General features: G+C 41.8%; 1 protein-coding gene across 3 annotated transcripts in view; it reads right to left on the bottom strand.

The window, feature by feature from the left end:
- The window catches only part of smap1 (small ArfGAP 1), a 77,270-nt gene that overhangs the window by 23,440 nt on the left and 40,604 nt on the right, over nucleotides 1–13,226 (bottom strand). For all 3 annotated transcript variants that reach the window (XM_068568218.1, XM_068568216.1, XM_068568217.1), the window contains one exon: nucleotides 1,509–1,572. In XM_068568218.1, the coding sequence (XP_068424319.1) occupies nucleotides 1,509–1,572 (64 nt within the window). The remainder of the gene's footprint in view (nucleotides 1–1,508; nucleotides 1,573–13,226) is intronic.

Here is a 13,226-nt window from a genome sequence, read left to right as displayed (position 1 = left end):
GAAGAAAAATGTTCGGGCCCCACCGCCCAAACAACATTGGAACGAAACGGTCCCACTTTTTGAGACTCCTCCATCCGTGCTTTTTTAATTAATAGATTAAAGAAAATTAGTAGAACAGATTGCTCCTTCTGACAAAAACTAATCACATGTGCAATTACTTTGTTAAAACAATACAAATAAAGTTGTATATGTGCAAAAAAATAACTAATATTTGGCAAAAAGATTACCAAGGAAGCTGGTTGGGTCCTTGTTTTCTCCCCATAGTTTCATGTTGAAGTGTCCTTGAGCAAGACACTGAAGCCCCAGAGCTTCACAGCAGCACAAAGCTCCTCAATTACTAAGGATGTTGAAAATGCAGAGAATAACTCCCCTACTGTGGGATTAATAAAGTATTCTTAAAAAAAAGAATTAAAAAAAAGATTCTTGCTTTTTGCTGACTCATAAGTATTTGATGCCCCTCTTACTTCTTTTTCCTTTTTTGCTCTAAAACTACAAAGCCAAATAAATGCATCGAGCATGTACATGTTTCCATCTCTTAAATCCACCGCGCCGTAGCTGTAGTTTCCACTTTTTTTTTTTCAGGATTCGATTTTTGGTTAACTGCTTTTGAGATGGCAAGTGCACACTGACATGTTTTAAAGTGTCATTCCTTTTTGTTTGTTTTCAGATTGAGAAAGAAACCAGCTAAAGAGTAATACCCCCAAAACAAAATTCACAGCTTTATTAGAATGTAAACAGATCCATAACTTCATCATTACGCTTCAGGCCACACGTCTATTATTAGCTGCTCTGCACTGGCTCTCCTGTAAGATTAAGAATCATATTTAAAATCCTTTTCCTTACCTACAAAGCCGTAACTGGTGATGCACCATCATATCTTAAGGAGCTTAGAGTGCCATTTTACCCCACTAGAGAGTTGTGCTCACTAAATGCAGGGCTACCTCTGGTTCCCAGAGTCTTAAAAAGTAGGTTGGGGGCTAAAGCCTTCAGTTATCAAGCTCCTCTTCTGTGGAACAAGCTTGCACTTTCAGTCCGGGGGGCAGACACGGTGACCTTATTTAAGAGTAGACTTAAGACTTTCCTCGCTTATAGTTAGGGCTGGCTCAGGTTTGCCCTAACCCATCACTTTCCCTTTTTTCTAAATATACCTTAAATCATAATTACATAGACCAATCCATGACTGAACCATAGAGTGGATTTAACTGTAGTCTGCTCACAGTTGTGTCAGACATGGTGGCCTGAAGTCACCCATTATTAAGTGCCAGGTAGAGTAATAAGTCATCAAAGTGGGACAAAAGGTCTTTGTACATGACTCAAATCTAGCATGACAGTGTTAAACCTTTCCCTTACTACGTGCCACAATATTCAACCTATTATTACACTATCAATCGAGAAATGTTATTGCATCACCCAGCATAATTGGTTTAATTTAAACATCTGACACGTTGGGCGGTCGTGTGAGTGTACAGTTTGACACGTTGTTATATTGGCAGGAGGTCACGTCTTACCCAGGCCCAGCAGGTCCACGGCCGGCTCTGCGCTTTCCTTGGTACCGGCTTTACACTCTGAATGCTGGGAAAGAGAAAGGCAATAAGGAATTATTTAGTATGGTGTCCAATTGACAGATTTTCTGTGTGTTCTCATTTTAGTATTATTATAGATACTGCAATTATGTGCAAGGACCTCACCTGTCTATGTAAGTTTCAATACAGAAAACCAATGCTGACCCCAAATAAAATGTAATATATAATAATCATCCACATATGCCTGCTTAATACATGGTATCAACCCATTTACCTTGCAAATTTCACTTGAAATGATTCAATTTTCACACCCAACGACAGAAAAAGAGAACTGTCAATGGCAATATTGATAATCTTTGATGTTATATGTGGAGTGAAATACAAATATTTGCTGGTGACACCTTTCAGCTATTGGTCAGTGTTAAATTGCCATGTCGATACTATTTCTGATAGGCAATTATGTTAATGGAGTTTTTAAATTGAAAGTAAATACAGGGAGCATAACGAAGGGGATACATAGTGGGGGAGGAATAGGAGGGAATAAAATACAAGAGGGAAGACCAAGAGGGGAACAGGAAAGAGCGAAAGTCAACGAGTAGGAGACTGAGACAGGAGGATAATGAGGGGAGGGTGAGGTGAGATAGAGATATAGTGAGATTGGAGAGAATAATGTGGTGTGAGAGAGAGGGGGTTGGGGAGTATTAAAGGTTAACACGTGGGCCATGAGAGATCTACAATGCTGGTAACAAACCCAATTTCCCCCCAACAAAAGATCGATGGACCATATTAAATTCAATGTCGTTCCAATCCAAGGCAATGAAAACAATTACCGTGTCCACGCCTAATCAAGAATGCATTGGCTGCCAATTGATGTGTGTTGGGACTGCAGCAAAGCTCATACAGAGGCTGCATGCATAGCAGCAGGATGGATGTTTGTGTACAGCAGAAAAAAGGTTGGTTGGTGCTGTTCATTAATATAACTAGTTTTGAAAAATGTATTTAATGACAGTGTGGATTTTAGTCCCATAAAAGTACAAAAAGATTCCTCTCCGACCAAGCAGCATAGTCAATGTTTTCTTTGTACATCTAATCAATATCCATGTCCAACAATGTTGTAAGACACTTATGTCAAGTGATTGACCATTAGAGCAAATTATGGAGAAATATAGGGAGCAAAAAGGATATTCAAATATAATTATTTGTGGAAACTCTAAACGAATCTGATCTAATCCCCTTTACATGCATATGCATATTGGATCTCAGAACAATCTAGAAAATGAACATAATGTAAATAGTATAAAACATAGAATTGAATAGATATTTTGTATTCCAAAATTAAGAAAGCAATGTTTATGGCAGGCGTGATGTTGCATTACACATAAAAGAATGAACCCTGTCACTTCTATGTATGAAACATAGAATTGAATAGATCGGCCCCATTAGCACAGTTTCCACTTTTCAAAGTCAGTATCCCCTGATATCTGAATAAAATATATATATTTAAACTATGATACACGTCAAGAATATAATTGTGTAATACCAGTACCAATTCCCATCTCAATAACTCAACGCAGGGCGTCTACTGATACAGAGTACCAATGCCCTTTTTTCACAGACATTGAAATATCTGTAAAGTCTACTTGGTTGACCTCTCAGAATCATTCAAAACAAGGTGAGGCCAGGAATTGCTGTGGTACTAAAAAGAAAGACCCGCAATGGCTAAATGAATGTAATTTATAAACGGAAATTATTATTAGAGTGACATTTTGCTTATAGGACCAGTCTGGATATGACAAATGAGATTGGTGCCTTGTCAACCCAAAAACTAACCTTTAGATGTAAGGTAAACAGAATTATGTTAGACAATTGGTACATCTAAAAAATATTACAAAACAATGCAAGTTCATAGACATCATTATCAGCAATACAAAATTATCCTTCAGAAAAGCACCTCCATTAAGAGCATTGGCACGGCGAGTTCAACAAGAATTGGAATTTCTATTTTTGGCAAGGCTGTCCATTTGATTACCAACATTTCAGATCATGCGCAGTCACAAAATCGAGATTTCATAGCCTCCCAGTGCTACATTAGCTGCTGAGAAACACGAGAAGAATAAAAGAAGGAAATCCCAAATGTCAGTCTGCATAAAAAAGCTGAAATTCCCCGCCGTATGAGGGGGTTTGGATAGACATGTTGCCAATATTGTTCTCCAAACACTTGCAGACAAGTTGTGTAGTTATTCGGGAAGACACCGGAAGATGCAGTTGACAGACGGCGAGTGACAGACTGTGATTGAGTCTCGACAGATAAAGAAAGTGGAATTGGAAGGGAGGCCAGCAATCGATAACCAAACCCCCGTCCATCTCTCCCCAACATGTGAGTATATTCAGGCAATGAGGGTGATGCCAGATAGAATGGAAGACACTGAGCAAACCGAACCCTCCGATGACTGCTGTCAGATCAGATCGCTGTCAAAAGCTCACACTCGACAAAGCCATCAGCTGACGTCTGTCACACTGTATGTCTGAATGGGGAGCAAAGTCTGCTGTAAGTTCGACCCTGATGTACTCAATGGGCTTTTAAAAAAAGAACAGGGTGACAGTGAAGTACTGTTGGGTCCCTTCTATTATCTCTGATCATACAAAGTCGACAGTAAATACAATGGAACGCTGCATAAATGAGTCCTAAAAGGATCAACGTTCATGCTCGTCTGGTTCCCTCATCTCAAGGTCAATGGACTTTTTTTGAGTTAGGGTTTTATTTCAACGATGGAAATATGGTCTGTGAGAGCAAGTTAAAATATGTCTGTAAATACCCTTGTTGTGTATTTATATTTTTTAGGTGTCTTAGAAGGTAGCTAACATTTGGCTAAATGAGACGACAATGATGTCATCACTAAACCTTTGGTCCGCCTTTAGCTTAGTGGTGGTAACGTTTGTGTGATCTTGGTGTAGTTTGTTTATATCCTAAGGGCCTAATTATCCAAAATGGAAAAATCCTGTTTGCTTATTGCGAAGCTAACTTCCTGGCTAGCCTCTTTCTATGTTAAGCTACTGTCAATGAAAGTCAACTATTTTTGTTAATGTTTCAAATATTTAAAAAAGATGAAAGGCTTTTACTGTGAAACATTTCTGTAGAATGTAGTACTGGTCTTTTTTTACTCATTCATTCAATCGCTTCCACTTTGCAGCTTTTATGTTTTTGCCATTTGGTGTCAAGATAGTCAGTGATACTAAGGCGGGTGTGCTTTAGGAGAGAGTGGGTTATCCATTAGTTTAAGGATTGGCATTTCCATCACTAGTTCCTGCTGTCTACATGTTGAAGTGTACTCGACCGTGACACTGAACCCCACAGAGTGAATGTGTTAATACCAATGAAAAGGGAGAAAATAAATAAATAAAGTCCATTAATATTCAACTTCTTGCAAAGAGGTTTCACATTGAAAGCCTCTGCAAAGCAGTCGAGTGGCAGTTGAGATCCATTTCTCTCCATATTGTCATCACTTCATCATTTTATTCTTTTTAGACAAGTGTGGGAAATTGTCATAATTAGCATATCAATTCTTGAGTTTAGTCAAAAATGTGTTTTGTGAGGTCACAGTGATCTTGGCCTTTAATCACCAATTTCGAATCAGTTCATCCCTGAGTCTGGTTCGATTGTTTGAGCCAAATTTGAAGGAATTCCCTCAAGGTGTTTACTGAGATCTCAGGTTCATACTCATAAAACCAGAAAGACAGACATATACGATATACTTAATTTACAATGTGTGCCATTATTTGAATGCCTTCTTTTAATTTTCAGTTATTGTTAACAAAAGTGATGTATTATTGAGTTCTATCCAATTTAGTTTTTACCATACAAGGTTATGAGGATAGTTCATTTCCAACATCTCTCGATAAAGCCATTTTGAGATGTTTTCTGTTAAAAAAATGTATGTCACGACCAGCATGGAAACAAACGCAAAGGGACCCATGAGGCAAAGAACTAATCAAGATTGGGAGCTAGCTGCCAGAAATGCTAATACTGTATATAAATATTCATTAGGTATATGAAACTGGACCTAAGATCCCTCGGGTACCTGTGGCATCCTAATTACATCAAAGCATGAGATAATGCTATTATAAAAAGTGCTTGATGAGACGATAAGCCACACTTTGAAAGCAGGCAGCAGCTTGTGGTTCTGGCACGTCTGCTTCTGCACGTGGCTTTTATTAAGTGGAAACTACCCTGTGCCATCTAAAAAAAATTATAAAATGAAAACAGCATACCAAATATGCACACCGAGGCTTGGCATTTAGTTGTTGTAGATATCAACCACATTCAGCATCTGCACAACAAAAGGTCAAGCAATGTGGAAGGAAGAGAAAGGGAAGCTGCAGCAGGATGACATTAAAATAATGAGCAAATAATGTGGTTTTCATGGTGAAATTTAAAGGACAGGTTTCTCAGACAGGAATTACCCCGAGCTCAACCTGAAACTGATGGCGATAAGTCAAGATAAGATAAAACTGTATTTATCCCAAGGAACGTCTCATGCCAGAGTTTGAGTAAAGATTAAAACAGATGTAATAGAACAAAAAGGTAAATATAATTTTATAAAGAGAGAAATAATTACAACAACAACAAAAGACAAAAAACCCAAAGTAGAAATATCTTTTATTAATATGGCATGGAACAGCAACTTGCTTACCCCTTGCATTTATTTACTTCCAATTGCTTGAAGAAGAAAACAAATATCTATTTATAACTCAATGAATACCGCATGAGTCCCTACGTACAGAGGCACACACTTTGGTCAGGTTCCACACGCTCTTTCTACTGAGAGTCACTAACGTTGGTGACAAGAGGTGCCTGCGAAGAACTCAAAGGATATTAAAAAGACAAAAGCCCACCCAAGACACAACATGTTCACCCTGGCTGCCATCTGGAAAGAGATAAAGAAGTATTAGATGCTTCCTCCCTCAAGCTGAGTGACTTCTTAATTCATCCTCCACCCTCCACATACGATATACTACATTTTGCATTTTGTTGTGCAACCCTGTTGTACAACAACAATAAAGACGACCTTGTAAAAATCCCCCCATCCTCCGCGCAGGTACATCCCCGGTGGGAGTTGGGTCTGATAAAGTCTTAATCTGTGTCAAACTGTAAAATGTTAATATTAGACATGGCAGTTTGTGTGATGAATGCTAAAGAACTAAGCGAATAAAAACAAAAACATGCAAGCGGAGACATCCTCGACTCCTGCCATCCATCCAGCCGCGGCTCTCGCCAAGCACCAGCTAACAACAGCTTTGATCTAAAAATATTTATATCACCTTTTTAAACCAACTACAGTCACTGGAACTTGGAAGAGCGCTGCATCACGGACTACCATCGCACAAATGATGAAAATGATGAAACATAGATCCAGCGAGACACGCGCACGCACACACGGCGACCCACTGAGACTGTAGTGAGCCTCACAGAATCCCCCCGTCCTCCCTCGTACGCACGTACGAGAGGCTGAGAGATGAAACAAACGTCTTATCCTCTGAGGGGAGGGCAGAGCGAGGTGATGGAACAAGCAAAGATTGAGGAACACTAATAGAGGGAGAGGAGGAAAAAAACAAATAGAGTGGAAGGAGACGAACAGGAGATGAGGGCTGGAAATTGGTTAGTGGCGGACGCGAGAGGGAGAGACATAGAGGACAGGAAATAAAGGACGAAAGAGGAATAATAGGCATGAGGAGGACTGAGGTAGACATTGGGCATACAGCTGCAGACAGTGCGGCAAAGAACCAAGTGTGGAACTGCTGCAAAGGTCGAGCAGTGCACCACTGGATATAGTCGCTCTGTAAAGTAGTTGGATTGGTATCACTCGGATGCTACACGTCCACATGTATATAAACATTTATACACCGGATGGATTGCCTACACACGGCTCGGCAGAGAGCCGACGGCTCAGTCAACGTGTGTTGACCGGCACATTCTCGCTCCCAGCTCTTCAAACACAGACGTTTGGGTCAGTCCCCTCCCCCAGGCCGCAAATTGTGACGCTCCATGTGCTTGTCTGGCTTCAGATGGCGCATCTTTTCAAAGTAAACTCCCGTCTTCAAAGGAAGTTAGGTAAGGCAAAGCACATTGACAAAAATGACGGTATTTTGAGGAATTGGGAGCTAGATGGAGTTGTGTTCTACATCAGAGGGTGGGGTCGGAGGTAACCGCTGTATTCCACATTGGGAAAATGGAAGGAGGATCTATATGTAACTTCCACTTAGAAGGTCGCTTCCGGCTCACGAGGACAAGGACCAGTGAAGACGAGTCACGCAGCAGGTGCACAAGCGAGACGAAAGAACCGCAGAAGCACAACGAAGTAGGACGAAGGCCATGTTTCCCTTCGGTTGTCCTGTGGACTTAGAGTACGCCATCTGATCGTTTGTTTTTTTGCAGCCATCTTGTTTGCTTATAAAAAGGAATCTGTTCAAAACTAATTTGTCACACAATCCCAAAAAACTGCGATGACAGATTCAAAACTTCGGGGGAAAAGAAAGCTGCAGTATTGCAGCAAATACCCTTTATTTAAATTTGGAATCGGAATGGCCTGAACTTTGCAAATCCCGGAACGTGTGCAACAACAACAATTCCGTCTTTCACTAATTATTCTGGATTGACTTTCAATTTCAGATTTTTCTCACGCAGTCTATCTGCCGTCAAATCTACTCACTCACTTTTTCACATTAAAACCTACCCGGGAAGGGAGGGATTATGTCTCTTTAAGCTGCCAAAATACTTTTAATACGTGAAGGAAGCTCTGCACTGACAGTAGCTTAACACTGAACAAAAACAACAAAAAACAAGCAGCAAAGAAGAAGTGATTAGAATTAATAAGTGAACAAGTACAGCGTGAGAAAATAATCTCACCTCAAGGCCAGATCACTTACGTGGGACTTGACTTATTGTTCTCATTTGCTAATAAATTTGGATCACTTCTACTTTTTATTCCCCGATGTAGCAACTTACTGCACGGATGTGTGAAAGTCACTTTCACGCAAAAAAAAGAAAAGAAAAAGAAGAACAAAGTCATTCTTTTCAAAAGAGAAACCAAGAGCCGACAACGCGGCGGCTACGCCCGGAACACGTACTGCCGAGTTTACCGCGTGTGCCATTATTCGAGGTGCTGACTTTTATTTGACTTTGGTAGGTGTGGTAGCAGCAGTCGTAGATGAGTGACTGGTATCGGCGACAGCAGCAGCGTGGTCGTACATGTAGTAGTCGTGGTCGCTGCGAGGAAGTGGATTGTCTCCTCGTGGCTGACAGCTGCCTTATTAACGCTATGAAAGAGAATGATAAAACTGCCACCGGGTGAGCGAGCCGGCGCTGCAGAAGACAGACGGGGAGGGAAGAGAGAGACGCAGGGAGGACGAGTGGGTCAATCTGGGGGGGGTGAGGTCGAGGAAGAAGGGGGCAATTAGGAGGAGAGTTAATGGAAAGATGACTGGGAGGGGAAAGTAAGGAAAGAAAAAAGGAAAACGGACATGCGGAGAGGATGACAAAGGGAGGGACAAGACGGAAAGAAATGGACGGTGCAGCTTGTTGATAATGCATTATCAATACAGACTGAGACCGAGCTCCGCCCAGACACCCACTGTGTGTGTGTGTGTGTGGCACCGCAGTAAGTCTGAGGTTGGTAAGTGTGCCGGGCTGCTGCAGTTCTGCACCACTCAACACAATCTGTCACTCAGCTGGTGGCACCGACACACACACACACGCACACACACACAGACACAGACACACAGACACACACACACACACACACCTAAAAGGTTTTGTCACAGAGAGGAGATCTTAAGCTGCCACACGCAAGCCTCCTTTCCACCCCGGTGACATTCATCTGTCAGTCGCAGCACGCACACTCACGCACGTACACACACAGACATTTTAAGACAAACACAAAGAGGTTAAAAAAAAAAGAAGACCGATTCATACCTATAAAAAAGCAAAAATACATTTTGGTTATGCACGCAAACCACAACAACAAACAACACACACACACACTTGAGTGATTGAAGGTCACGGTGTGGTCTGACGGCTGGTGCGTGACGGTGCTGTTCAGGGAACGAATACGTAATCAAATCAAAACAGCAGCAACTAAGAGACACGTGCACCAATTTAAACAGGGTATTTTCAGGTGTTTTCAGACGGGAATGTTATTTGTCACTGAACAGGAGGCTTTTAGAGCACCGACAATCTTGTTAGGCTGTGTTTTTGGAGTAAGTGGCAGCTTCAGGTTGGAATTTGTTGGATCGATTGAGAATTGGGAACACGCAGACACACAGATGCTCCGATTTGGAGAAACACGCGACCGATGTGATGCACGGGCAGACGGACTTAGACAGACGGTTGGATCTGGGAAAGCAACAAAGGCTCATACGAGCTGGATTAGATTGCTAGTGCAACAGCAGAACACACAGAGAATCTTCCTCCAGCTTATACTATAATCTGTGCACAAGACGTAGTCGCCAAGACGTCACCCGTTGGTTTGTTGACTGCCGAGGTCGGTGTGGTGGTCGTCGCCATCTTGAGTTTTTGCAGCCAGTAAACGGAAGTGACCATATTTGGACTGTATACGAGCGACGTAGTATACAACTGGCCTTTGGGAGAATGCACGTTTAGGGCACTTCCACATACGGTGGGAAGATAAAAAGAATCCTTCTTTAAATTTTAATTTGTTTTTAACCTTGAAAAGCTTTTACTAAGTCACTACTAGTTCATAGAAAATGACGAACATGAACAGAAAAGCATTAGGCCACTAGAATATAAAATAACAGAACAACACCTGCAATATTTACCGACCGCTGTCAAAATAAATAGGTTACGGACCATCTCCCTCACGCACGTCAGCAGGGACTTGACACAAATCTATGAGTGACAATAAATCCCGTTGTATGATATGCTTTACAAAGCTCTGAGCTTTGTGAATGCCAACCTGCTCTGTTTGGAGAGAAAAGCTGGGATATAACTATCGCCGTGGTATATATAGGCTCCACTGCATCACAGCAGGGGGAGGAGGAGGTCTGTGCATTTATAGTGTGGGAGGTTGGATGTGTGCGTTTACGATTGTGTGTGTTTTCTGGGGATACAGGCTTGGTTCTTCTCCTCCAGCGGGTTAAATCCACCTTATTGATTAGCCTCCTTGTGGCTACGCTATCGATCCTCTGACTGCCAGACTCACAGAGAGCACTGTTACCTATGTGTGTGGTGTGTGTGTGTATGTGTGTACGTGTGTGTCACGTTATTAGTCACACAGCGCCACTCCTTTGGCTGCCCTTCACACCGTCCGCTCAAACTAACTCCAATCGACCACAGATATGCTTTAGCTGCTGCAACTGCTGCTGAGCGCGTGTGTGTGTGTGTGTGTGTGTGTGTGTGTGTGTGTGTCTGTGTGTGTCTGTGTGTGTCTGTGTGTGTGTCACATCCAATCTCGGGGAACCTTTGAGAGCCAAACTCAGTCCAGATGTGCAGAGCACGTAGCGATAAGACACTCCCAAAATCCCCGCACGGAAGGAACAAAGATACACACAAATCCACAAACACTCCTTAATTTCTATCTCCAACAAAAGACGAGCGCCATTGTTGCATGAAGGAAAGCAGCCTCTTGTTCTCTTTGATAATTTATTCATGGAGCTGAAAAGAAAAAGACAACACGCACCAGCACTCCAACGGGACGACACAATGATTTAGTCTTCGCAGGGAGAGAGAGGGCGAGGACAAGAGAGGGAGATGGGCTAATGCAGGAGAGATGGCGATGAATGGAGGTGAGGAGGGAGGGGAAACAAACAGAGGGAGATAATGGAGTCACTGTGTGGTTTTTGTGGCGGCGAGTGCCGAGTACACTCTGTCCTCTCTCTCCACTTTATGTCACACACCTGTTCAGTCTCTTTCCCACGTTGTTTTTACTATCTTTTTTTTCTTCTTTTTTTCTTTATCTTATTAAAAGCAGAAAATCTGCCACCTTTTAAGTGGAGGTCCAAGCGGTGTTTTGGCTGCATACAGTTGACCAGAGCCATAAATTCCTCAGTGCGTGCTTCATCGATCCAGAGAGCCGAGTTTGCAGTTTCAAAAATCTGTTGTTCTTCCTGCGTCCAGCAGAGTAGACGAGACAGTGACGTAGTTTGATGCAAAGACAAACTACGAGCTGTCGTTTCGCCTCGAATTTCTAGTTGTGGGTCACCAAGGGGGCCTGCTCAAGATGACCACTTCCAAAACCAATTATCAAATCCTATTGGCTGTGTGGGCAGAGTCGCCGGGACTCCACCTGTTGGTTTGCAGACTGCTGTTGTGAAGATGTGACAGAGAGCTTTACAGCTCTGGTGGTGGTAGCTAAGTGTCAATCACAAAGTAGCCCCACCCGAAAACATACCCTGCTTTATGGTCTATTTGACTCTAAATGGACCATCATTTACTAAATGATATTGAGGAAGACTTGAAACTAGAAATTGGGACTATAAACTCATGTTTACAATGTTTACTGAGGGAATAAATTAAGTAAGAAGTGGAGTCATTTTCTCGTAGACTTTTATACACTTAAATATGTTTGTGCCCCTGCTGGTCAGTAGAGAGAATGCAAATTCAAGAAACTCCTGCATTGGCTTTACTTTTCAGAACCGAAGGGTTGCCGCCTGTCAGTTGCGTTGTGTAACTCCAGCAACTAAAAAATGTCACCAAAAAGTCCCCTTAAGACTTTTTTCCGGAGTTTTTCCGATACCAATCATAAAGTCATCTAATGTGAAAAATCATGTTGAAACATGTCCACAAGCCTGACCTTTTACACCATCCTAATCCTCATCTTAACATTTACCCTAAAAACTATTTCAGAGGATTTCCTCTGCTTTCCATTTGTGTGCGGACCCATCACACGCACACGCACACACAGATGCCAGCTTCCAATCAGAGCTGTAGTTTAATTAGTGCCTACAGGCACTGGGTAGGAAGTGTGCGGGAGAAGACAAAAGTTGAGCTTTGACAACCCCAATCAAGTTGAATATAAATGCTTCATTTGAACACACAGAAAAAAGACAGACTACTTCATATTCTAGTGTGTCTGTCAGGCTGATCGTCTGTGCATGGCTGTCTACATTCATAACTTTGTGCGGTTTCTTTTTCTTGTAGATTTGCCCGTTATACGTTCAATCTCAAATAAGACGATCACCTCCTATACAGAGACGTCTCTTGCTGGTTACAACCGTTTCATTTTGAGATGGCTGATCAGAAAAGTCAGTACTTAGTTAATTTTACATGTAAATGCTCATTATCTCCCAGAGCTCCTCCTGTCAATTAAAGTATACATCAGCTAGCCTGCCTGCCCTTTGGCTTAAAACAAAAAAAGATTTGATTAAGTCTTTGGGGAGAGAATTTGAGTGAAACAAGTCCACAAGGCTGTCCTGAAAACAGCAGAGCTTGAAAAAGGCCACACAAAAATGAGTATTGGCCCAAATATTGCCAAGCTACTACTAAATCATAAGTGCTAGCCTTAAAAAAAAAAACTAAAAAAAAAACCTTACGTCATCCCTCTATAATTAACAGAACATTATTAAAGCTTACTCCGAGGCCATATGCTTTGCTGGAACTCATCCAAACATCTTCTGCGATGCCAAATATGCTGACGATATTACATGAGACATGATTGAGGTTGGGATGTTCAGGCACGAGCATCCAAACCA

Source organism: Clinocottus analis, unplaced genomic scaffold (assembly GCF_023055335.1).
Source record: "Clinocottus analis isolate CAN_PGR_092001 unplaced genomic scaffold, fCliAna1.0.p SCAF_8, whole genome shotgun sequence".
NCBI classification, from domain to species: Eukaryota; Metazoa; Chordata; class Actinopteri; order Perciformes; family Cottidae; genus Clinocottus; species Clinocottus analis.
This window is presented reverse-complemented; position numbering and strand designations above follow the sequence as displayed.